This window comes from Dunckerocampus dactyliophorus, chromosome 9 (assembly GCF_027744805.1).
Source record: "Dunckerocampus dactyliophorus isolate RoL2022-P2 chromosome 9, RoL_Ddac_1.1, whole genome shotgun sequence".
In the NCBI taxonomy this organism is placed as follows: domain Eukaryota; kingdom Metazoa; phylum Chordata; class Actinopteri; order Syngnathiformes; family Syngnathidae; genus Dunckerocampus; species Dunckerocampus dactyliophorus.
Window position 1 is genome coordinate 4,602,452 of NC_072827.1, and position 26,717 is coordinate 4,629,168.

General features: G+C 43.5%; 1 protein-coding gene across 8 annotated transcripts in view; it reads right to left on the bottom strand.

The window, feature by feature from the left end:
* Positions 1–428: 428 nt before the first annotated feature.
* Positions 429–26,717, bottom strand: part of LOC129188002 (protein mono-ADP-ribosyltransferase PARP4-like) — an 84,525-nt gene continuing 58,236 nt past the window's right edge. For 3 of the 8 annotated variants that reach the window (XM_054787938.1, XM_054787934.1, XM_054787940.1), the window contains 12 exons: positions 26,232–26,331; positions 25,972–26,142; positions 24,688–24,768; positions 24,541–24,621; positions 24,375–24,470; positions 24,179–24,310; positions 24,040–24,099; positions 20,208–21,622; positions 15,592–15,658; positions 13,376–13,478; positions 13,168–13,297; positions 2,776–13,094 (listed from right to left, as the gene is read on the bottom strand). In XM_054787938.1, the coding sequence (XP_054643913.1) occupies positions 12,869–13,094; positions 13,168–13,297; positions 13,376–13,478; positions 15,592–15,658; positions 20,208–21,622; positions 24,040–24,099; positions 24,179–24,310; positions 24,375–24,470; positions 24,541–24,621; positions 24,688–24,768; positions 25,972–26,142; positions 26,232–26,331 (2,662 nt within the window). In that variant the 3' untranslated portion in view covers positions 2,776–12,868. The other 5 variants (XR_008572506.1, XM_054787935.1, XM_054787936.1 and 2 more) reach the window with 5 other exon arrangements.

A 26,717-nucleotide genomic window follows, 5' to 3' on the forward strand; every position in this document is an offset into this window, starting at 1 on the left:
GCCCACTGAATGATGAAGCGATACGACCGCCACTTAAAGCAGCCCTAGGATGCATGCATCGGTTGGACATAATCCGGGTGTGTTGTGGCGAGGATTGAATATGCCGTTTTTACCCGGTACATGCACGTCTCCTGCAGGCTGTCCCTGCAGGTCTGGCTGCTCCAGGCCGCCGCCTGGCCGATGAGCGCGTTGAAAGGTTGCACACAGTTCACCCTGAACATCCTGCTGGGCAAAAAAAGGCGTTAGACACAAGAACCAAACAAAAAAGCAACAGTCAACATAAGTGTGCTACCAGACAACTTGACAGGTGGGCTCCTGGGCCTCAGCGCTGAACGGCAGCAGGAAGGTGAAGGCGGCGAGCAGAGTTGGGTTCATGGTGGCTTTTGGTTGCAGAGTCAGTGCCAGGGCGAGGGCGGGACGTGCTTCTGGGCTTTATGGAGCAAATTTATTCAAGCCCCGCCTCCCAAGGGATCACTGCACTTTCACCACGAAATGCAGCGAGACGGATGGAGGCGTCAGCGTCACATTGCCTCTTCTCGTCCATGCTGCCTCGATAGCACAAGTGTGAACAACTTCCTGGAAGATAGTGGTGTGGTTTTATTTGATTGGTCCTCCGTGACGTGCTCTGTATGAGTATGAAATCAGCAAATCGGTCACGCACACCGCCATTACTTTGTACATACATGGTGTTTTCCCCCTTCCTGATTTATTTATTTGCACATTTCAGAATATCAAACTAATTGAAGTGTTAGTCAATGGCATCACAACTGAACACAAACTGCAGTTTTTAAATGAAACTTATTCAGGGAGAAAAAAAATCCAAACCTACATGGGCCCTGTGTGAAAGAGTGATGTGCCTCCCCTGTTAAAACATAACTCAGATTAATTGAGATCTATCAGTATGGAAAATGTTATAAAGCCATCTCTGAAGCTTTGGGACTCCAGCCAACCACAGTGAGAGCCATTATTCACACACAGTGAAAACAAAAAACAATGGTGAACATATCCAGGAGTCGCCGGCCAACACCGAGAGTGCAGCGACGACTCATCTGAGAGGTCACAAAACACACAACAACAACATCCAAAGAACTGCAGGCCTCACTTGCCTCAGTTAAGGTCAGTGTTCATGACTCCACCATAAGAAAGACACTGGGCAAAAATGGCCTGCATGGCAGAGTTCCAAGACCAACACCATTTCTGAACTAAAACAACATTAAGGCTTGTCGTAATTTTGCCAGAAAACATCTTGATGATCCCCAAGACCTTTGGGGAAATGCTCTGTGGTCTGACCAGACAAAAGTTGAACTTTTTGGAAGGTGTGTGTCCCATTACATCTGGCGTGAAAGTAAAGCCGCATTTCAGAAAAACATCATAGCAGCAGTTAAATATGGTGGCGGTAGTGTGAGGGTCTTCAGGACCTGAAAGACTTGCTGTGATAAATGGAAGCATGAATTCTGCTGAAGGAGAATGTCTGACCATCTGTTGGTGACCTCAGGCTGAAAGCAACTTGGGTTCTGCAGCAGGACAATGATCCAAAACACACCAGCAAGTCCACCTCTGAATGGATGAACACTTTGGAGCGGCCTAGTCCAAGTCCTGACCTGAATCCTATTGAGATGCTGTGGCATGACCTTAAAAAGGCGCTTCATGCTGGAAAGGCCTCCAATGTGGCTGAATGACAACAATTCTGCAAAATTCCTCCCCAGCGCTGTAAGAGACTCATTGCAAGTTATCACAAACACTTGATTGCCGTTGTTGCTGCTAAGGGGGCCCAACCACTTATTAGCTTTAGGGGGCAATCACTTTTTCACACAGCGACATGGAGCTTTGGATGTTTTTTCTCCCTTAATAACAGTTTCATTTTTAAACACTTTTTTTTGTTCAGTTGTGTTGTCACTGACTAATATTTACATTTCTTTGATGAAATGAAATATTTAAGTGTGACAAAACATGCAAAAAATAAGAAACCAGGAGGGGGCAAACACTTTTTCACACCATTGTATTTGACAACACAAGTGAGTCCAGCTCACAGTGAACATGTCTAAATTGTGTGGTTGGAATATTTAGTGTGAGTTAATCGGTTCCAGACCCGACCGTGACAAGTGAAGTAGGATTCCTTATTTATAAATGGAATATTTTGTTGGTTAAAGCATATAAAAACTGTTGATGATCTTCCAAATGTGTTTTTTAACATGATTAGAGCCCTGTAGACATGAAACAACACCCCTATAGTCTTCTTAACACCCCCATTCATTACCCAATGTAGCAGGCAAAATAACATAAAGTAAGACATTGTCAGGGTTCACTTCCTGTCCCTGCCGCCTGTGTTTCCCTGCCTTCTCCTGGGCGTGTGCTTTACCATTTCAGGTGACCTCTCTCCGGCTGGAGGCGGGACTACTGGGCGCACCTGCCTCTGATGAGCCAGCACATCCTTTTAAGCGGATGGATGGCAGCTGGGAGACGCTGGATTATTCCCAAACGGTTTGTGCCACGCACACGGACACCCATTCTGGCTCTTTGGACTTTTTCTTCTTCTGGCAGTCCCGGCAGACTCCTCATTCCCCAAACCTGTAGTCCAGCGTGCTCAGTGTCTCCCAGGAGGTGTGCCCAGTACTCCCGGCTCCCCCAGGCAAGAACTCCCTCGGCTCTTTCCAGTGCTTCCTTCATGGTGCCCCCTCTTTGTTCAGCCCCTTGACTCCCACACCATCGCCTTGTGTTCAGCCTATGATTAATTAAAGACTTACTCACCTGTACACCTGCCTCCCGCCTCTGCATTCGGGGTCCAGCGCCCGCCGCACATAACAGACATATTAGACATATACAAGACATAACATACTCTCGTCAATGCAATGGCAGCTGAATGACACTATGTCAGGATGGTGGTAAATTAGTCAGCCTTTTTGAAATAGACACAGGGCACTATTTCTTACGGGCAGATGCTCAAAACACAGCATCAACATTTCAACACTTAATAGTTCTCGTCTTTTACGGCCTTATTTCCTAAAAGCTAGCTCTACCCCTAACCCAATGTGCCGAACGTCACTGCCCTCCATAGCCCACACTCAGCTCAGAACCACACAATAGACCTGTCACTACAGTAACATTACTGACACCTAGTGACCAGTGTAGAATACTACATATTATGTCTTTGAATGCGTCCTCTGAATGCCTTATATTTGTATTTTTTGTTTTGACTGATCTTTTAAGGCACACGGAATATTGTGTTCTGTGGCTACATAAACATGGAACCTACCAAAAGAAACATTAGACTCCCGTCCCGGATTAGATTACGTTCTTTAGTAATCAGCAGTAGAACAGGACATACAGTAGGTAAGTTAATACATCTGTAAATACATCTTGAGTTAAATATGCAAATGTTTTTTCTACTAAGAAAGGACATTGTCAACCAAGACAGCAAAAACCGTAATCGAGTGAAGCCACAAAACTCACATGGTGCAGTGTCGAGGAACGACTTTACGGTCATAAAAACGCTTACTGAAATGTATCCCATGAGCACCATCTAAAAATAAGATCTCATAAAATGTCTTGAATGAGATTTTGAAAGATCTTAAAACGTATTCATGTGACTTTTATTTCGAACAAATGCAATTTTTGAGCACGTTGTAACATAACTACAAAGTGGAACTGGAGACCCTGCAGCCCGCTCACAATGTATCCACTTTCCTTCATGTGGTTTTTTTTGCCAATATGGATGTGCAACGGGTCTTCAATTGTATTCATTATGCTATTTTTTAAAAAGTGTGAAAAAAGCCTTCAATTTGACTTGTTGAAACCCGCAGAGACCCTGGAATGGAGTTTTTTTTGGGTTTTTTTTAAATTCTTGTTCAAAAAGCCTAATGCAATTGGGCGCAATTTCATTGATCAAAGCAACAAAAGGCTGGATTGTCAAAGAAGGGGTTTTATCGCTGTTGTAAATAAACGTTTGTCCCACGGGATTAAACGAGACCAATTGTCATTAACTTTGTTGTGTAAAAAACGCAGCACAAGACCGCAGCGACACGCCGCTCCACTTCACGCCGCTCCACTTCACGCCTTTGTGTGGGGAACATCACTGTCAATCGGGGGCCCTGTCCTCTCTGAAGTGTGCCGAATCATCTAAAGGAGCATGGAAGTCATCCGGACTCCCTGTGCAGACGTAGCAAAGATTTATGTCTTCCCCACAAACACTGGCATGCAATTAGAACACATCAGCACAAAAATCACTTTCATTTTTAGGATTTTGAAAACTGTTTCCGGAGTTGCAAAATCTGATAACACCAAAGAGGTAACGGACAGTCTTCTTAAAGGAAAAGTGCACTTTTTTGGGAATTTTCCCATCATCCACAACCCCAGGCATGTAATGGATGCACGTAATGGGACACACCTATTCTGCCAATTAAAACACCTCCAAAAAGCTCCAACAAGGTTTTATGGTTTTCTATCCATGTTGTGAGCCTGTAGAAAGAGGCAGATTCATGATAACATGTCATACTTATAGTATTTTGGTCATTTGAAGCATTTGCAGAGCTTCCTTCGTGGGCACATTGATTTCACATAGTAACTAATGATGTGCAATACCACTGATTTTGTTTCCGATCAGATATCGAGTAAAATTAGGCAGGTAACGGCGATACCGATTTGTTACACTGTTCTCTTTACTTGTCTTGCTGCTGTAACAAGTAAATTTCCCCGCTGTGGGATAAATAAAGTACATACAACAAGGCCAGATATGACCTGAGGAGGTCCATACAGGAGGCCAAAAGACAGTACAGACAGAAGCTGGAGGGCTACTATTCCACCTCAGACCCTCGGCGCATGTGGGTGGGGCTCCAGCACATCACAGACTATCGACAGCAGAGTAGCGTAGCCACGTCCAGCCAAACCACACTTCCTGATGAGTTGAATGAGTTTTATGCCCGCTTTGACACCCAAACTCCTGATGAGCAGAGAGGGTGGCTGAACCTGGGGAGCACACAGGACTCACCTCTCATGGTGACATCAGCTGATGTGCGCAGGGTTCTAAACAAAACAAACCCACGAAAAGCAGCACAAGCATCTGTACCGACCTGCTTTAAGTCCACCACCATAGTGCCCGTACCCAAGAAGAGCAACGTGACCTGCTTGAATGACTATCGCCCTATAGCACTCACTCCTATTGTTATGAAGTGCTTTGAAAGAATAGTCATGACCCACATCAAAAAGAGCATCCCGGCAACTGTGGACCCTCTACAGCAGGGGTCACCAACGTTTTTTCTTGCGAGAGCTACTTTTAGAAAATGAATAAGGCCACGAGCTACTCATTTTTGTAGAAAAGATTTTCATACCTTATTTCAACCCAAACAGATCAAATATGCTTGTTTTACCAAAACATTCACAAAATGCTGGTATCCACAACTCACATTTTATGTTTCAGAATACTTTTCTCTCTAGTGTTCTCACGTTGTTAACTGAAAACCTGAATGAAAAGCAGGCTTGCGGGCACCTCATGTGGCCGTGGGGGGCTACCTGGTGCCCGCGGGCACCACGTTGGTGACCCCTGCTCTACAGTTTGCATACCGCCAGAACCGGTCCACGGATGATGCAGTCAACACTGCCATCCACACAGCCCTTTCTCACCTACAGGGCCAGGACACATATGTCAGAATGCTATTTATAGACTATAGCTCTGCTTTTAACACAGTCAGCCCCCACAAACTCACAAATAAGCTCCTCACACTTGGCCTGTCACCCTCCCTCTGTAACTGGGTGTTTAACTTTCTAACAGGCAGGCCCCAGTCAGTCAGAGTCCACAATCGCACATCCAGCTCAGGAATTGTGAGCACTGGGACCCCACAGGGGTGTGTGCTGAGTCCACTCCTCTACACGCTCTTCACCTACGATTGCGTGGCCTCCCAGAACAACACAAGCATCATTAAATTTGCGGATGACACTACAGTCATCGGCCTGATCACTGGTGGTGTTGAAACATCATACAGAAGAGAGGTGATGGACCTCATAGCTTGGTGTCGTGATAACAATCTCCTTCTCAATACAGATAAGACTAAAGAGATGATCATCGACCCAAGAACAAGGGAAAAGGAGCCGCATAGACCCCTGTTTATTGATGAGACTGAGGTGGAGAGGGTGAAAACCTTCAAGTTCCTTGGCACACACATCAGCGAGGACCTCACCTGGTCTCACAACACCCAACAAATTCTGAAGAAGTCCCAAAGGAGACTGTACTTCCTGAGAAGACTGAGGAAATTTGGCATGTCCACCACAATCCTGAGTTGCTTCTACAGATGCACTATGGAAAGTGTCCTTACAGCCTCCATCACTGTTTGGTACGGTAACTGTACAACACGTGATAGGAAGGCACTCCAGCGGGTGATCAAGACCTCACAGAACATTGTTGGGGCAGCCCTCCCCTCACTGCAAGACATTTATAAAACTAGAGTCCTACGAAGAACACACAACCTCATCAAGGACAGCACACATCCACAGCACTCATTATTCACACTCCTACCGTCAGGCAGACGCTACAGGAGTTTGAAGTCCAGGACCACAAGGCTGGCGAACAGCTTTTACCCACAGGCCATCAGGCTTCTCAACGAAGCACTCACACACGCCGCACGCAACACACGCACACACTCATAGCACTTTATTTATTTATTTATTTGTATTATTTATTTGAATTAATGTGTCTTCTGTTTTTGTTGCTTAATTTATTGGTATTTATGTTTCTTATGTTCTTATTTTTTGTGTTTTTTTTCTTTTCTTGGGAGAATGAACAGAATAAGATTTTCATTGCATAGCATAACTGCTGTTTTACGATGCACATGACAATAAAACTCTCTTGAATCTTGAATGTAAGAAAGAATGTAAATGCGGCCCGCAAGCTCTAAGTTAAGCCAATGATGCTCACAGGGTGAAAGCATAACCTACCACGGAACTAAGAGTCACATGGCGAAATGGGGGTCACGAAACAGAACACTGCCTACAATCGTGGTGCTAACGCACACACACGAAATGACAGCACATCATGTAACAGGTAAGTAAATACTAGGGGTGGAACGGTACACTAATATGTCATTTTGGTTCGGTTCAGTTTCTTGAAGTGGGTCATTTTCGGCACAAAAAAAGGCAGAAAAAATGTCTTAAAGTGCTTTTATTTTAAAAAATGCAAACACATTTTTTTAAATAAATAAAAGCGACCCATTAGACTTAGTGAAATGTAATGGACAGTTAGTTAAATCTGTCCGTTGCACGTGAAGTCCAACCATCTGTCCATCCATCCATTTTCTATACCGCTTATCCTCAATAGGGTAGCTGGGGCATGCTGGAGCCCATCCCAGCTGACTTGGGGCGACAGGCGGGGTACACCCTGGACTGGTCGCCAGCCAATGGCAGGGCACATTTAGACAGACAACCATTCACACTCTCATTCATACCTATGGACAATTAATTAGCTTTTTCATAAAGTGCTGGTATAACTTTCTGGCTAAAGTGAGGACGTGATGGTATTTTGTAGCGAGGTACAAGAACTGTAATCATGTACAGTCATGGAAAAAATGATTAGACCAGCCTTGTTTCCTCAGTTTATTGATCCATTGTAATGCCTGGTACAACTAAAGGTACATTTGTTTGGACAAATATGATGATAACAAATATAACTCATAAGAGTTTAATTTAAGAGCTGATATCTAGCAACTTCCATGCTTTTCTTGATAATAACCAAATTGCTAACATGAATAGCTACAGCATTGTACTGCCAAAAAATCAAACGGTTATGAGCTATTTTTTGTTGTTATTGTTATATTTGTCCAAACAAAGGTACCTGTAGTTGTATCAGGCATTAAAATGAAAATGAAACTGGAGAAACGAGGGTGGTCTAATCATTTGTTCCATGACTGTCCTTAAAGCCAGCGCTCTCAACAACTGAACGTGGTCGTAATCTCGTGGCTATACAAACTCCAATACCACGTGTTACTGCTTTGGCCCGGTCAGATTTGTTTGCTAGAGGTTGTTTATATGCCGACGTTATCGGTGTTAGCACTAAGCTAACTAAGGTATTCTTTCTTGTAGCTGTAACGTTCACTGCCGAATGATGCCGCTTTAAGTGAGCTAACATGTTGGACGTGTTTCCTGCAGCATACGCGATATCGTTATAGATATGATCGTTATCGTGAGCCTTACTCCCAATACTTGCTGAGGCCCAGCCTCACCCAGACTACCTCCAGTGGCCCCCGGGTAAACTGAGTTTGAGACCCCCCCGCTAAAGGCAAAGGCTGGATGCAGGCTTCAACGGCGGTGCACGCACACCGGGTTGAGGAGGTGTGCTCCGGCGGCAAGCCTCTCGTGAGCGCTAGTTGATTACACAGTAAATGCATGACGAAAGAAACGCTTCATCGCTTTCTCATCCCTTCTGTCAACCCTCCCATTTTGCCCTTCTTTTCCTTCGCTAGGCTTGTCACCATAATGGATAAAACGATGAATCGAACAATAGAAAAGAGCGAGGTCAATAATTTGGACGCCTCCATAAATTGACATGTGCATATTGTTCCATTTCCTCATCTCTCTGTGCAACACAGGCTGGATGACAAGAGTGTCAGGGGAACTTGCCCCCAACCTGTGAATTAACAAAATGACCCAGACTGGAAGGCTTGAGATTTTCTTGCGCAAGGAGAGAGAATCCGTGCCACACTCTCCTGCTTCTTTTTATTGACATAGATGGGCATGGTAACACATAGATGGACGTGGTAAGTTAAGTTTCGATATTAGTCACAGGTAGTTCCGGGAGTGGACCGTTGAGGAAGCGGCTGCTTAGCGCGTGACTGCGGAATGTGCTTTTTGTCCTTGAATTGCCTGGAGCTGTCCTGTCCTGACAGCCTTGGTCATGCCTCGCAGACCAGGTGCTTCTTTATCTCAACCGTTTTCTCTCAGTCCACTCACAGTACTTTTCCACTTCTCCAGAATAAACAGATAATCACAGGATGTTTGGATGATTGATCCCCTTCAGATAATAAAATAGAGTATGTACATACGTTGGTATTTGATATCGTAAGAGAATCTTTAACAAAGAGGCTCCTCTCTCTCTCTCTGCATGTGTGCGTGCACATTGGTTCTATAGTGGCATGAACGGAGAGAGTGAACCTCCTGTCGGCTACTCAGCGTCTTTGTCCCAGTACATGGAGGCGGGGCCTGTGTAGTGAATGGCTACACCGAGTACTAGCAGTTAGCGTTGAGCAAGCAGACGCAAATACGAATAAAGGCACAAGAGCGATAGTTTCTAAGCCAAATGCCACGGTTCCAGTGTGGATGCGCAGTACAGCTTTCGTCCAGACAGTCGATGCTTACTGAGGCGTTTGACGGGCGGAGCAAATATTAAACAAAACAGCGCAAAATCACAGTGTCGCTCGCTACATTGCAAAAGAAATGCAACCTTTCAATACGGTTGAAAAGCCAACATTTGGGGAAATGTTTGACAGACAGTACAAATTGCCTGGAAGAACGTACACGCACATGTCACAAACAGCAATAAAACTGCGTAAAAGAAGACATGTTGAAGGGCATATCAGCAACATTGCATATTGCGCCACAACTCAGCGGTGGTCCAGCACAAACATGATCCGCTACATTGATTGGACAATACACTACATAACTGTGTGTGTGTGTGTGTGTGTGTGTCTAGGTTTTATTGGAGTGTTTTGTTTTTGTTTCTTAACAGAGACAGGTTGAGTCTGTACAGGCGCATGCACTACACGTACTAAAGTACACTATACTTGAGCACCATCTAGGGGTTCAAATGTGACATGACACTTAATAAAAGATTAATGAAAACATTTACGAAAAAAATGGTCTAAAAAAAGTCGATATTATCATTTCTCTACGATAATTTGTAGTACAATTATCAACCAGCTAAATATTTTAGCATTACAGGCTATCTGTCACCGTCCCATTCAAATAACTTTTTCCAACAAGGGCCACACAGAGAAAAATGAAAGGATGCAGCTTTGCTATTTTGTGCAGTTATGCTAAGAAGTTCGATACATTTCAAGAAAACAGTGCATCTCAGCGGTGTGATATCGGTGAAAAAGCAAATTACTACAATCAAATTCACTCTTTGCTCTTTTCCCCCCCATTCCTGCTGCTGTTGCCTCATAATCTTCATACATTTTCTTCTTATAATATGACTTCATTCTCATATTTTGACTTTATTCCCATATTATAACTTTTTCCCCAAACTAATTTTCCAAAAATGACTGACATGAATTTGACAATGAATTTATATTTTCTTTTTTAGTTTGTCATAATATCATGACTTTTAAAAAGTAACATTTTTCTTTAATATTTCAACTCTATGCTACTAAAATGGCATTTTTCCTCCTAATATTGCAAGTTATTGTCATAAAATTGCAACTTTCATCTCTGAGTATTTTCACTTTATTCTGAAAACATTACTGCTGTTTTTACATTTCTGTTGTCGTTTTTTAACTTCACTTTTTTTTTAAATTTCAACTAATTTAACGATTTAAACTTTCCTTTTGTAAATGTTATTCTTGTAATTACGTCATTGCCCTCATATTTTGACTTTCTTCTTACATTACAACATTACATCTTTTTCTGCAACCAAATTTTCCACAAATTACAACTGAGTTCATTGTTTTGTTTGGTTCTCATAATATTACGACTTTAATATTGCAACCTTTTGCTGCTAAAATGATGTCATTTTATTCTCATCATATTATGACCTTTTCTCATTATACTCCAACTTTTGTCTCTTAATATTTTGACTTTATTCTTGTAAAATTACTGTTGCTTTTTCCATTTTTGTTGTTGTTGTGGGGTTTTTTTTAAAGTTTTCTTGTTAAATTAGACATTTATAATGTGGCGTGGGCCAATAAAAACCGCAGCGGGCTGCACTTTGGACACCCGTGTGTTAGTTATTAAAGGGCATCTTTATATACTGCTTAAAAAAATGAAAGGAACGCTTGGAAAACACATCAGATCTAAACTGGGGGAAAATGATCTTGAATATCTTTCCTGATAATAAGTGGGTGATGTATTAGTAACAAAATGATGCCACATCATTTGATAGAAATGAAAATGATCACCCTATAGAGGGGGAAATCAAAGACACCCCAAAAATGAAAGTGAAAAAATGATGCAGCACACTGGTCCATTTTGCTAAAATGTCATTGTAGCAACTCAAAATGATTCTCAGTAGTTTGTGTGGCCCCCACGTGCTTGTACGCATGCCTGACAGCGTCGGGGCATGCTCCTAATGAGACGACGGATGGTGTCCTGGGGGATCTCCTCCCAGATCTGGACCAGGGCATCAATGAGCTCCTGGACATCCTCCAGGAACTACCTGCATACACTAGCCACATGAGGTCGGGCATTGTCGTGGACCAGGAGGAACCCAGGTCCCACTGCACCAGCGTAGGTTCTGACAATGGGTCCAAGGATTTCATCCCGGTACCTAATAGCAGTCAGGGTGCCGTTATCTAACCTGTAGAGGTCTGTGCGTCCTTCCAGGGATATGCCTCCCCAGACCATCACTGACCCACCACCAAAGCGGTCATGCTGAATGATGTTGCAGGCAGCATAACGTTCTCCACGGCATCTCCAGACCCTTTCACGTCTGTCACATGTGCTCAGGTTGAACTTGCTCTCATCAGTGAAGAGCACAGGGCACCAGTGGTGTAGTTGCCAATTCTGTTGGTCTATGGCAAATGCCAATCGAGCTTTACGGTGCTGGGCAGTGAGCACAGCGCCCACTACAGGATGTCGGGCCCTCAGGCCACCCTCATGGAGCCTGTTTCTGATTGGTGGTCAGAAACATTCACACCAGTGGCCTGCTGGAGGTCATTTTGTAGGGCTCTGGCAGTGCTCATCCTGTTCCTCCTTGCACAAAGGAGCAGATACCGATCCTGCTGAGGGTTGAAGGACCTTCTATGGCCCTGTCCAGCTCTCCTGGAGTAACTACCTGTCTCCTGGAATCTCGTCCATGCGTCCAGGTACCGCAGTGATGCCCTGGTCCAGGTTCCTTTAATTATTTTGAGCAGTGTATATATACACACACACACATATATATATATATATATATATATATATATATATATATATATATCTATATATATATGTCAAGCTTGAGCGGGAGGGGAAGGACATGGAAAAAAACATTGTGAGAAACGTGACTTCAAAAATTTCAGCTGAGAAGCGCCGACCCAACGAGATTCAGTACTGCAGTGTTCCCTCGCTACATCACGGTTCACCTTTCGCCGACTTGCTGTTTCCAAAATGTTCTGCACCGTCAAAGGTACCTGCGGTCGGACCCAAAAGGCAGAAGAGGAAGCAGTTGCGGCTGCAGGGTGCTATTATGAAAGGAGGAAGGAAGGAGGAAAGTACGACGAGAGGAACAATATGTTTTGACAATAATACAAAAACGCTACAGTAGAGCAGAACGGCGCCAGGATGATGAAGAGGCACGACCAGAAGAGTGAAATACGTGTGAGTCACTATTAATAATTTCTTGTGTCCAACCTAGTAGGTTGATCATTAAAATTCAAACCAAGGTTTGGACTTTGAGAGTGTTTAAACAAGAGAGAAATGCAGGAAAATGTTCATGTCTGTCTGAGAAAAGTGTATCAAGTGTATGGTGAGGTGTTTTACAGCCTTAAAACATGTAGAATCATTGAAAAAAAAATAAAGTTGGCTACTTTGCGGATTTCACTTACTGCAGGTTATTTTGGGAACCTATCCCCCGCGATAAACCAGGGAACACTGAATACCAAAAAGTATATAAATACTGTCGTGTGGAATCGCTTCAGCTTGTGTACCTAATGTTGCGACCCGTCCTTCTTTCCTGCCATGCTGCCGGGTGTCCTCACTGGACGACCACAGGGGGACATGCGGCGGACGTGTTCCTCCTCAGGTTCAGGCCAGCAAGAGGCGACAAGGCGGGCAAGACCTCGTAGCCCAGGAGCTGGCGGGTGACGGACTCCCAGGTCGAACCCATCTCAAGCCGGCTGCAGACGCAGGGGTACTGGCGGTCGGCCCAGCGGACCCAGTCCACCGCATTCTTGACGATCTGCCAGCGGGCCGGCCTGCTTCTGCCGCCAAAATTTTTTTTGAGGGCTGTTTACATTTCCAGAACCAGGAGCCCGAGGGTGTGAAGACCCTTACCTGATCGGAGGTTCCTCGAAAGCGAACAGCGTACGCAGCAGCTGGCCTTCCGGCAGCTTCTCCAACCTCATCAGCTGCAGGACCACAAGAGTCGCCAGCAGCCTCAGGATGTCAGCGTGGGCTTTCACACCTGCACAAGACAAGACGTGAGCTCACTGCACTGCTCCCTGAAGCAGGTGCGGCCTACAAGGATGGAAGACCATCTCACCGAGAGAGCGGATGCCTTTGCTTGTGAGGAACTCATTGGCAAGGACGTCGAGGTCGACGTCAATGCACCTGCCCAGCTCTGCGGTCAGCTCCCAGTAGCCGTCCTGCAAGACAGCGATATCAACATTGCACCACCGGAACGGTTAATGTTCTTTCGCTACATATACCCTACCTGGACACTTCTTTAGGTACACGTGCTGAATCTAACAACATCCAATATTAAAGATGCAGCAACGATTCTGCCTTTACAAAGATAATAAGAGAGTGGTTTCATCCATCCTACGTCGCTTAACTAGCTAGCAGTGTCGTAGCAGCCTTTCTCATGCTATTGCGCAAGACATGCCCAACATATAGACTGGCACTCCCCTCGCGTAATCAGCACTTTATGTTCCGCATGAGAGATTGGCCTTTAGTTTTGCTTTTCCTTAAGTTTTTGCCTCGCTGCCTGTTTTGTGCTCTTATTTTGGTTTGCGGTTTCCTGTTTGGCACGATGTGCAGCTGCTTTGCGGTCGCTGGAAAGAGCGTGCAGAGGTACCCGTTCCTCATTTGTCGTCAGTATGGGTGCTCTGATCAGGGTTTTCTGCTGCCGATTCCAATACTAATCATCCATGAGTGACATCGGCCGATACCAATGACATGGATTACAGTAATCGCTCGTTTATTGCGGATTGGTTCCAGACCTGACCGTGATAAGTGAATTTCCACAATTCCATTGTTAGAAATGGAATATTCAGAGTTATGACATAGAAAACCTGTTAACCACCTTCTAAATACACTTTAACATTATTAGAGCCCTCTAGACATGACATAACACCACTAAAGTTACCTTTACACTCCTATTACCCAATATAGTTGATATAATCAGAGAAAATAAGCCATTAAAGACAGTTCTCCTTGTAGGGGAGCAGAATTGTTGGTGGACAGGAAGTGATGTCGGGGGTTATGAGTTGAGTTTTAGCTTGTTGTGCGCTATAGCGGCAACAGTAACCTGTGTTATTATTCTGAGTATTATTATTGTGCCAGTTGTGAGATCATTTAAACCTGCATTAACATCCTGTTTCTGAGATCAAGTCTGGTGATTCTCACACCAAACAATTACTGACACCTAGTGACCAATGTAGAATACTACATACACAAGTTCAATGGTGGTCTTAATGGCTTATACAGTCAAACTTGTCTATAGCGGCCACTAGAGGGAGTCTGCAAAAGTGGCCGCTATAGATATTGACCAAGGGAGACAAAATGGGTGGCCGCTGGCCGCGTTGGACAGGTGACTGCTATACACAGGGTCTATAACATGTAAATTTGCTGGGGGGGGATTTTTCAGTGGCTGCTATAGGCAGGTGGCCGTTCTATAAAGTTGGCCGCTAAGACAGGTTTGACTGTATTTATATTTTAGTTAATGGAACAATTTTTACACCTGAAAATGCTTCACTTGGGCAAAAAATGCGTATGATTTACTTAAATATGCACATTGTTTTTACTAATAATAGGCGAGTTCCACATCTGGCAGCGCAGTCGTGTAGATTTAGTGGGTATTTCACATGGCTATGCAGCTGTCTAACTAATGTGTAAGCAGATAGCGCCATACAAGTACATTTCCCACATGTTGACGTGAATATCATAACCTAATAAGTCGTAATAGCTTGTATGTGTCAACACATACAGTCGTATGCAAAAGTTTGGAAACCCCTGAGAATTTCCGTCATGTTTATTAATAAAACATTCATTAATAAGACATATCACATAACTGATGGACAGAGTGAAAATGGTGGAGAAATTTGGCCTCTGTCATTTTGTTGACTTGAACTGTACCGATACTACGTGTTGCTACGTGTTAAAATTATACTAAATGACAAAATACACGAACATAGAAGGTGGTTGATTGTTGTGATCGGCACTGATCGGCATATGCCTACAGTATCACACACTTTGCCATGGAAATTGGCTGATACTGATGGATGGCATCCCTAGCAAACTGGAATTGATTTAGGAGTTAGGAACAGAAGTGGCGTATAACCCAAGGATCTTCTGTGTAAGCACTGACTGGCACTGTAGTTCATGTAAAACAGGCAATCGGGGTTTTTGATTAGTTTAGACAGTGCTAAAATAGTACATTATTTAACGGCTCGTTGCTGTACTGGCATTGGTGTCTGTGATATTTTACTTAGTATCGTATCGTTAAAAAAATGTGCCAATGTGCAGAAGGTGTCTTACTGAAATCTGCATCTCGAAGATCTTTGTCCATTTCAACAGATTCTGGCCACCTGCTGACACCCCTTTCCTGCAAACACATGATAGCAACATGTGATTAACATGTGACGTTCCACACACGCGCCTTACACTGCATCGGACATTTTAATCATTAACATGCGCCTCTTTCACAGAGATCCTGCAAAACAGTTGCACCAAAGCCGTTAGAGAAGTCGGACTTTTATCCGCCTTTGCCTTTTAACGCAGAACCCAGTGAAACGGGTGACTTCTGCAACTTTCCCACGTCGTCCCACCATCGGGTTGGTACCTGACGCCAGCGGCCGGAGTGACGCTTACCATACTTGCTTGCCAGCGACAATTGCTTCTAACACAACAGGATGGAAGGCACGAGTATCTGGTGTTCAGACTTCATATCCCAGTCCCACCACGGTCATTGTCTATCTTTTTGGGACACGCTTAACATATTTGCATGAAGCAGCGTCTCTCAATTATTTTCTCTCAGAATTATTGTATTTGTACAAACCACTGTATGATGAGGTGCTGGCACCAGGTTTCATGCATGCCGAAAGACACTAACAGATCTGCCAACTAGTTCCGTGCAGATCGATACTGAAATGTCAGTACCTCCGATACCGCACCTTTACGCTCTAAAATTGATTATCTCGTGAAAATATGGATACTTTGACACTTCAGTCATTTGAGGTCATGTATATCATTAAGAAGAACACGGTGGAAAGCAACTAAATGACTGGCATATTGTCTCAATGATACGCATCTGGTGGGAACTGCCAGTCTCAATCTGTTGAAACGATGGCCGATCGTAAACGGAGGCATGTGTGAATTAGTTTTCATTCTTATAGTACTGTAGTTGAATAATTAATGTGTGTCCTGCCCCCTCCTGGCATTCATGTTGAGTCTGACCCCTGGCGTGGCCCAGCAACAGTCTTCGAGCAGCCGCGGTGTGCTGCCATGTTCTCATGCCAGAATACCGGACGGACGTAAATGACTCTTCTTCAGACATTTGCTCAACATTACTGAGGATACCACGACATCTATTGGTCACATTTGATATTACAATTTACTGCATGAAACTCCCGACATCTCTCCACGTGTTCTCTATGATGAGCGTGCTGCTCGGAAGCACACGGACGTGAGCACATATTAGCCACATCAGTGTATAAGCCGCAGGGTTGAAAGCATGAGAAAAAAGTAGTGGCTTATAAACCGCAAATTACAGTAATCAATTAATGACTACATTCTATTATTAGTTTTCAATGATGATTGGCAAGTAAGTCAGGCGTCTTCCTTTAATACTTGGAATCTAATGTCACACCTCATGGAAGAATCCCTCAGTGTCATCGTTTATAATTTCACTGGTTGCTTTAGCTTCATACTTTGCGCTTTACTTTGTTCTGATATAGTTTGTGCCACGTAGAAATATGCAGCTTTACAAATTATCATTGCCAGCAATATTTAATGGAATTGTTATTTGTGGATTTATTAAGAATAACCTCTTTTACTTGTTGATAGCAATGTTATTTTAGTTGACTGTGACACAGAAATGGCTATTTTGTTTTGACTAAATGTTTGAAATAAATATGGCACTTTTTCTGTAACTTACATTGCATGTTTCAGTATTTAGCTTATTGCTGGGTTGCACATGACATCACATGTGGTTGCAGTAGGCACCAGCTCAAGCAAACGAATGTATTTGTGGCGAGACGTCAAGTGAGTTTTGGGAAAAGATGTTGCTAAGATAGTCCATCATAAAGGGAAACATGTTCAAGAAACAAGCAAAAAAAAAAAAAGGTTTTGTGTAAAGTGGGGCCAGGGGACTACTTGTAATAATGCCTAATATTATGAAAAACAAACAAAACAAAGAATAAAGTTGTAATTTTTGGAAAATTAGGTTGCGGAAAAAGTTAAAATGTTATAACATTGTAATATTATGAAAAAAAATTACGAAATTTTAGTAGCATAGAGTTGAAATATTACAGAAAAAAAAAAAAATTTAAGCCGTACTTCTTATGAGTAATTATGTTGGAAAGAAGTTATTACAATTATGGAAATAAAGTCTAAATTGCACAATGCTAAGTTTTTCACCAATCTCGATCTTCGATGTGCTTATCACCTGGTCCGGATTCGGGAGGGAGACGATTGGAAAACAGCTTTCAATACGCCCCTGGGGCACTTCGAATACCTTGTTATGCCTTTCGGATTAACCAACGCTCCAGCTGTCTTCCAAAATCTCATTATTGATGTTCTTAGTGACCTTATCAATAAGAATTGCTTTGTGTACCTCGATGATATTTTGATTTTCTCTCATGATTTGCAGGAACACGTACGACAAGTCCGTCAAGTCCTACTTCGATTATTGGAAAATAGACTTTACGTCAAAGTTGAGAAGTGTGAATTCCACGCCAATTCTGTGTCTTTTTTGGGTTACATTGTGGAGAGCGGCAAACTTCGAGCCGATCCCGCCAAGATTCAGGCGGTGGTCGATTGGCCATCTCCGACAGCAAGGAAGCCTTTACAGAGGTTCTTGGGGTTTGCCAACTTCTATAGGAGGTTTATCCGGAATTTTCTATTGCCGAACCTCTGACAAGGCTAACATCTGTTAATAAACCATTTGTATGGTCCACTGAGGCCGAAAGAACGTTTTGTAGACTTAAGCAGCTATTTACTTCAGCCCCTATACTGTCTCACCCTGACTCTCTCTGCTCAATTTTTCGTTGAGGTTGACGCCTCGGATACAGGAGTGGGAGCGGTCCTGTCCCAGAGATCCCCGGCTGACCAGAGGCTCCACCCGTGTGCATTCTTCTCGCGTCGCCTTACCAAAGCAGAGGGAAACTACGACGTGGGGAATAGAGAGCTGCTGGCCATCGTTCTTGCGCTGAGGGAATGGAGACATTGGCTGGAGGGCGCAGCCAAACCGTTCACCGTTTTCACTGACCACAAGAATCTAGCTTATATCAGATCAGCACACAGACTGAATTCACGCCAAGCACGCTGGTCGCTCTTCCTAACCAGATTTGACTTCACTATCACCTACAGGCCGGGGTCATGTCATGTCATGTTCTGTGTTTGTTTTGCACTCTGCTGCCGCCTCTGTTTTGTCCTTGCAGTGTCATGGCTGCACTGATGAGTAATCAGGGTCACCTGTGATCAATCTGCTGCTCCCCATATATACCTCTGCCTAGCCACGATCTAGTCGCCAGTTATTCCCTTGCCAACCCTGCTTCCTGTTCCTCATTCCTTGGCTCCCAACTGGTCCCCTTTGCTCGTGTATTTTCTGCCATTGTGATTTGTTACTGCCTCTACCTGTTCTGCACCTTTTTTCCTGCAGCTCCTTTCGTTCAGTGAGTACCTTTTTTCCTGCCTTGCAGTGTTTTTCGTTCTTTGTAGTTTTTGGCTCATGCCCTGTGTTCCTTAGTTATCTTTTTGTCGTTACCTTTTTCCTGCCTTGCAGTGTTTTTCGTTCCTTGTAGTTTTTTGGCTCAAGCCCTGTGTTCCTTAGTTATCTTTTTGTAGTTATTTTTGTATTGTTGTCATTTATTACTTTGTGTAATAAATAGTATTCTTACTAGCGCTGTGTCAGTCTGCATAACGGGTTCCAACCTTTTTGGCGTAAGCCACATCGTGACATAAATATTATGGGAATAAAGTCACGATTTAAAAAAATTACAAAGATTACTGAAGAAGAAAGTTGAATATGTGGAAAATTAATAAAAAAAAAACAGCAAAATGGGAAAAAAATAGCAAATAGCAAAGTTGATACTAATAATAGGCTTTTTCACCTATCAAAGCTGAGAAGCACTTTTTTCTTGAAATATATCTAATTCCTCAGCATTACAAAATCTCAAAGTGGTCCTAGAATCCTTTCATTTTAAGTAAAACGTTTGGACACCCCTGATCAAAATGTTCCAACTGTACAGGTGTCCACGTATTCAAAAAGCCTCATAAATATACCACCAAGATAACAAAGCCCGCTTTGTTGCAAGAGAAAAAGAAGATGGGGATGAAGTCTGCTCCAGCCATATTGGAACGCGTGACATGATTCCATTGTTTGCAACAAATTCATGTTCATACGCGACACCCCCATGGGAAAAGAGCGCAGCGAAGTGATGAAGGACGCATACAAAAGTGTATTCATGGAGAGAGACATGTTAGAAGCGTTATTTTCATCTGCTACATTCATTACGTCCGACGCGGAAGATAAGCTTTCACGGCTCTTTGACTGCCTTGTTTTCAACTATTTCATGTCTTCATGCATCACATCATTCACACTCACACAACCGCATGCAGCGGAATTCAACAAAGATACCGAGTGCATATGTGGCCATATTTAATGTCCCCCCCCCCGACGCGGAAGTGAGGCAGACTGCCTCTGCACAAGTACTGTTTATTTGTGAAATGCATCCAGTGGCATCACAGTAAAGGAAACACCAGATATGGCCAGACACGAGTTTGAGGGCAAGCGCTGCTGCCTATATCGGTTTCGATTGACATCAGTAAGAAAGCCAATCCTTTTACACATGCGTGGTCTTTGCTCTGTTACGGCTCTGATGTTACCTTCTTTCAACTCTGTTTCTAGAAAGCGTTCGTGATTTGAGACTCACCACGGCATCTGACTGAGGACAGCTCCGGGTCTTGGCACAGACGTTGCAGAGCCGGCCGCTGTTCTCCACAAAAAGGGTGGGGATTTGATCGCAGTTCGGCCCCCAAAAGAAAAACCTGCCGATGACTCGTTTTCAGCAGATTGGTCTGAAGACTGGAACTGAGACTGGCTTTTTTGGCTGCTGAGCTGCTGAGCAAGTCCTGCTTGTGAACTACATGTGAATGGTGCACTGTACAACACATTATAAGAACCCCCAAAACCAAAACCAAAACCTTGGCTTGAAGGTGCTTTGCTTCCAAAAAGTGCGCCAGTCATCGGAGTCGATACACCGGCCGATGCTTGTCCGACAAGAAAGCCACCAAACCACTCATACGTCTCTTCAACTTTTCCCACTTGCTGCTGTTGGAGCTTTACATTTGCTTCCATGACTTCCACACATGGAGGAGCCCACTGACTGTGCTGGATGCTGGTTTCTTTTGCTTTTTCATAACGGTCGGGAGTCACAGACAGACCTTGCAGGGTTCCATGGCCAAGTGGCAGCGGAGGGGGCGGAACTGATCCGAGATTTAAAAGTAATTCCTTGACATTTGGATCTGTGGCTCCAGGAGGAGGAGGAGGAGGAGGAGGAGGAGGAGGAGGAAGTGGAGGAGCATCAAAGGACGGATGGACAGGTGGTATGCCAAATTGAAGTCGGTTAACATTTGGATGTCTGGCTTTACGACGAAAAGGAGCCAGAGGAGGTCCTGAAAGAGCATCTGAGGATGAATGGACTCCGCAAAGAAGAGGAGGAGGCAGTGGAGGAGAGTCACGGGATGGGTGGATGGGTTGGGGTTTAGGGGGCATACCGAATTGAAACTGGTTAGCTTCTTGAGTTCCACGCAGAAGAGGAGAGGCATCCGATGACCCATCATGCTGGATACTTGCACTTGGTAAGCCAAAACATTTAGGAAATATTTTTGCATTTGGATCTGTGGTTCCAGGAGGAGGAAGAGGATGAGAAGCAAGATCAAATGATCCACCAAGGCTACTGTGCCTGGTTCTTCCGCTGGAAAATGAAGCTTCAGGGAGGGCTACTTCGTCGTCAAACAATCCAAAGCCCATTATGGCATCCTCCTCATCCTCCTCCGTCGCTTTGGACTCTGCATCCTTCGTCAGGACGGGGGCCTCCTCCGTCTCCCTGGACTCCATGTACTCCATCGGGACGGCGGCCTCCTCCTCCATCTCGATGAACTCCGCCTGCTTCATCAGGACAGCGGCTTCCTCGCCCTCCTCCTCCTCCGTCTCTGTCCCGCTGGACTCCGCATCCATCATCACAACAGCTGCCTCTCTCTCCATCGCAGCCCTCTTCAACCTCCTACGAGCCGTCAGTGAATAGACTGGCGACATTTGTGGGGATGACAGAGAAGAAGAGGGGCTCTACAGGAAGAAGAACAGAGAAAAGACAAGCTTCAAATTCTTTTAAATTCTCATTCAGCGCATGTGCAATAACAGTGAGGGCTTTCTCCTCTTACAGGACAGCGGAACCTCTATTTTGGAGTCAAAAAAGCCTTTCTTCTGAGTTTTTTTGGTGGAGGTGGCAGCGTTTTTGTGACATTTGTTATCAATGTTAACATGCACGCTTTTAATGGTTTTCAAGCATTACAGCGGTTCACTTCTTTTTACACTTATGTGTCAGATAAGATTGTTACTTAACACTTGTACAGTTAATGCAGGTTTAAAGGTAGCAGAGAGATTATTTCCATCAGTTCCTCTGGGGAAAAAAATAGTAGGATGCCCAATGTCCCAAGAGTAGCATGTCAACACTGGGAAACAAGTGAAAGTTGACAGGCCAGCCAACCAGACACTACTTATTTCAACACCAAAAACTGGCCAGAGCCCGGCTCAGGGGATGAAGCAGGGGAAAAGTGACAGCTGATGAGGATGTCACACAAACGGCGGCGTAATCTCAGCTGTCGTAACTCTCTATATGCAGGGACTCTAGTTGTCACAAGCCTACAGCGCCCTCTCACGGCTGTCGACGGGAATGTTCACTCCTTTCTTCATGTCATTCAGTATGCATTAACATTTAAAAACATGTTCAATTATACAGTAATCCCTCACAATATCACGGTTTAATTATCACTCCCTTACTACTCCATGGTTTTTCAGGAATCATGCTGTTTCGTGGATGTCAAAACAAGGCATATTTAAGCAAATTTGATGTATTCTTGGCTTAAAAAAAGTATTTTTAAGCATATAAAATGCTAAATACAAGGCCTGGGTACACATACTATACAGTACAGGAAGTTATTGTTCAGCATCCTCGCACTGATTGGCTCACCATCATGCAGCATCCACTCACGTGTTGTGTCTCTCACATGTGCGTCCTACCTTGCTGTTGCACAGCGGAAAGTATCTTTGCTCTTGTGAGTGAGTGATTTCTGACAACTTTTCTGTAAACACCATGATGGCTTCTAAACATGCTGCCTTTTGTAGCGACTTGTTTATGTCTCAATTCTGTCATATTTTCTCTTACAATACAGTATAATATTATGTTCACTATATTTGGTTATGAGTGTAAAAGTGATTATAGGGTATTTAAAAGGTTTTAAACAGGTTTTCTATGCAGCAAAAACAAAAATATTCCATTTATTAACCTTGATTCATATATCACGGAAATTCAATCAACAGTCAGGTCTGAAACCAGTTAACAGCGATAAACGAGGGAATACTGTATATGTGCATGGCTCAGATCAAGGGTACCCTTTGCAGTAGTATTTGAAATAGTTGTTCTAACAACGTGTACTATCCCTATCACTGACGTTTATAGAGTGAGGAAGCTTACCAAACCATAAATTAAGCCTGTTCATGTTTTTATTTTGCGCTAGCACGGCTATGTTGTAAAAAGTGTCTATATTTGGACATTGAAATGTTACATGTAAAGCATGTCTCCTTTTGTTGTGAAATTAACAATATTTTCTCTGATCATTTTGTCATGATTTCTACTTAGAATTAAAGAATGATGTCTGAAATTGGTTTCTAATGTGTTTTATTCTATAACTGTTGTGTAATCATGAGTGAAAAGTACATTACCTTCGTGTCCGCCTGCCAATGAAAGTTTTGAAGAACATAATTCCATGGAAAAACAAACCCCGTGATGATTACAATGGGATATAGACTCATGGAATAATTACTCAACTCTGCAACTAAAGTAATTTTTTGTGTATAAAAGAGTAAAATAAGATTATTTGAACAAAAGTCTAACACCGAGTGGACACTGAGTTATGTACTTTACATTTAAGAAAGAGTGAACTTCGGAGGGTTGCTATGGGAAATGGAAGACGTCTCGAGCTCTGGTATGTTGGGTGTGTGTTTTGCAATGTTTGAAGTTTGTGTTGATAACATTACCAAGGTCTCTCCACCAGTTTCAAATTTTAAATGTAACACTGGGGTACCCTTGATCTGATCCATGCACATGTATATTTTGCAATATAAATCGCACCTGAAACTACAAATTGCAGGATTAGCCAGACTATGAAAAAAATGCAATTTATAGTGCTAAAAAATATGGTATTCTGTAAGTTTGACCTGTATTATCACGTATTCATAAATTATCACCAACCTTTGGTGAATGAGATGTGTTTTCTATGGAAAAAATGGTCTATTTTGGGAAAAAAAATAGACCAGTGCAGGTATCCACTGTATACAGATCTGCAGGGCTGTTAATCTGGGCTGTTCTTTGGGCCACTGTTGGCAGTGCATCACGCTGAGAGCTAATGAGTGCCTAATGCTGCAGCCAGCGAGCCACTAAGTGTGCTGATGAATAAGTCCGTAAGAAAAAAGTCGAGACAAACCGTGGGTTCATACTGGGGAGACAACTCGCAAACGAGAGCGTCTGATCCAGACTGTGAACCCTGCAAGAAGTGGCAGACAAAAGCAACTTACAAAGAGGCTCATAATAAAAATGAACAACCAAGTTCATGCGGCATTTACGTCGCTATCCTTTTCTTCCTCTTCCACGCTGCTCTGATGAGACGTCCAGCTGATGTAGGGCAGAAAGTCCACGTCTTCTTCGGCCAACAACTTGGGGATGTCTGTGAAGGCCTTCTCTGCTTGACCCGGTTCCTAAAAGGTGGAAAATACTTGACTAATGTGTGGTGATGGCCGCTCAATCAAAGTGAGAACCAACCCTTTCTTCAACGGCCACAAAGCTGGTGAACTGAGACAGAATGGAGTACTCCTTGCTTAAGTCAACGATGAAAGATTTCAGCTGGGTTTTCTTCCCCTGGGGAGACATAGAAATCCACGTCATCTCCATTTGACTGATTCATGACGTGACTGCCAAAGAAACGCACCTCATGTTCGACTTGGTTGCAATCCAAGCTGCCGTCCTCGTAGTCTCTGATGAGAGCCCTCGCTGTCAGCTTGTGAAGAAACTGAAACATGCAAATACACACCTTAATGTACAGACACCAACTTCTGGAGCTCACTGTAAGGGTTACCGTGCCACTGGTCGTCTGCAGTTCGCTAGTTGACACCACGGTTCTCAGCTCCTGGCCGCTCAGCTCGCCCAGCAGGGTGGCCTGCGTCAAGTATTTAGGAGGTTAGCGATTAATGTGACCAGAGAAAAGAAAACATGCCCTGATGCAAGTGATTTTCCCAACTGTAAGTCACACTTTTTTTTCATAGTTTGGCTGATGCTGTGACTTATAGCCAGGTGCGACTTATACAGTCATCCCTTGCTCCATTGCGGTTCCAACATCGCACACCCTATCGCGATTTCGAAAAAATCAATGAATAAATGATGGCTGTTTCGTGGTTACTACGGCCTACGTCCAAAAAAATGCAGATTTAAGCATTTTCATGCATACAAATGTTCTAAACACAGTTTGAGGCATTACAAATGTTGATGAACTGTATTCTACACTGGCCACTAGGTGTCACTAGCAACACACACCGGACTTGACTGCCAATGACAGGCTATTATTTTATAATTATTTATCTCACAACAAGCACAATAATAATAATAGTCATTATCATCACAAGAACATGGCCGTACTCCTGCTAAATCTCAACTCTGAATCCACGATGTCACTTCCTGTCCACGTCTTACATGTTATTTATGTCTTAAATGTCTTATTTTCTGATTATATCGACTATATTGGGTAAAATGAGCGTAAAGTTTCATGTCTAGAGAGCTCTAATAATGGTAAAATCGCATTTAGAAAGTCATGAGCAGGTTTTCTAAGTGAGGTGGTGGTTGTTTTTGGCGACACTTAGTGGCCGTAATAATTCATTAATTTGAGCTTGTGGCACAGTTAGGCACACAAATTGAATGATACAGAGCATACTGGACGCTTTTTGTTTTCTAATGCGCTTCTGCCTTAGGGACTATGTGTCTGTAAGTAATGTGCAAATCTAATGATATGATACCTGTGCGGGTTGAGAAATAATATAGAGTCATTGTGTGGTTATGATAAGCCAGGAGAGGTCCTTTTCCTTTTTTTTTTTTTATTGGTCTGCGGCACATTCTAAAAATATAATTTAACAAGAAGCCTAAAAAAAACAAGAAGGTCTAACTTAAATATAACTTAAAACATTACTTGGGTGAAGTAAAGGGTTTATGATGGCCTGCAATGGATAAATTCTATTTCCACTGGACTATTTAAGGTTAAAGGTTCCATTCTATCTTGTATGATTGATGACGCTTTCAGTGTTTTGATGCATCAACTAAATCTGTGACATCCCACAACCAGAAGTGACTCACAGAAGCCATGGTAACCTGCCTGTGTGCAGTGCGGCACAAAGCCATAGACCAGCGTGTGGCAGTCGTTGAAGAGTGCGTGGAGCTGTTTGGGAGCTTGCACAGGAGGGGGCGCCGACAAGCTGAACTGATGCCACTTCACCGACACGGACCTGCAGCCAGGAGACGCCATGCGCCGCAACTGGCACGCCACCTGCCACCGAGACGTGACAACAACAAAAAAAGAGCGGTCATTTAGCATTGTCAGTCAGCATCTTGTACGAGAGTGACCTTTATTCTCACCTTCTCCGTCCACTTGTGCTTGCTTTTGGTGTCAAAATATTCATAGGCTCCGCCCCCGGCCTGAGCCAGGGCTCTCAGCATGTGCTGATTGGCTGTCGGGCTAAAATTAAAGGTAAAAGGTAAAGGTAAAAACCTGCTAAACGTACTTAAGCTCCCTGTTGAAGACAGTATCAGTTGCAGGGTGAAACTGTCACCATCAATCATAGAACCTTTGTTACCTGCACATAGGTACCTATTACCTATTCTCAATGTCGTTAAGGTGTAAGAAAAACAGTTAGCATTAGGGAGCTAACAATGCGCCTAAAGGGACACACCTATTTTGACTATAAAGCCCTCTAAACATATCCTCAACAAGGTTTTATGGTTTTATATACATGCTATGAGCACGCAGTAACAGCTACATTCATGATAACGTGTGATACTCACAGTATTTTGAAATACTCTGATCATTTGAAACATTACGGGATCTTCCTTCCCGGGTGCATT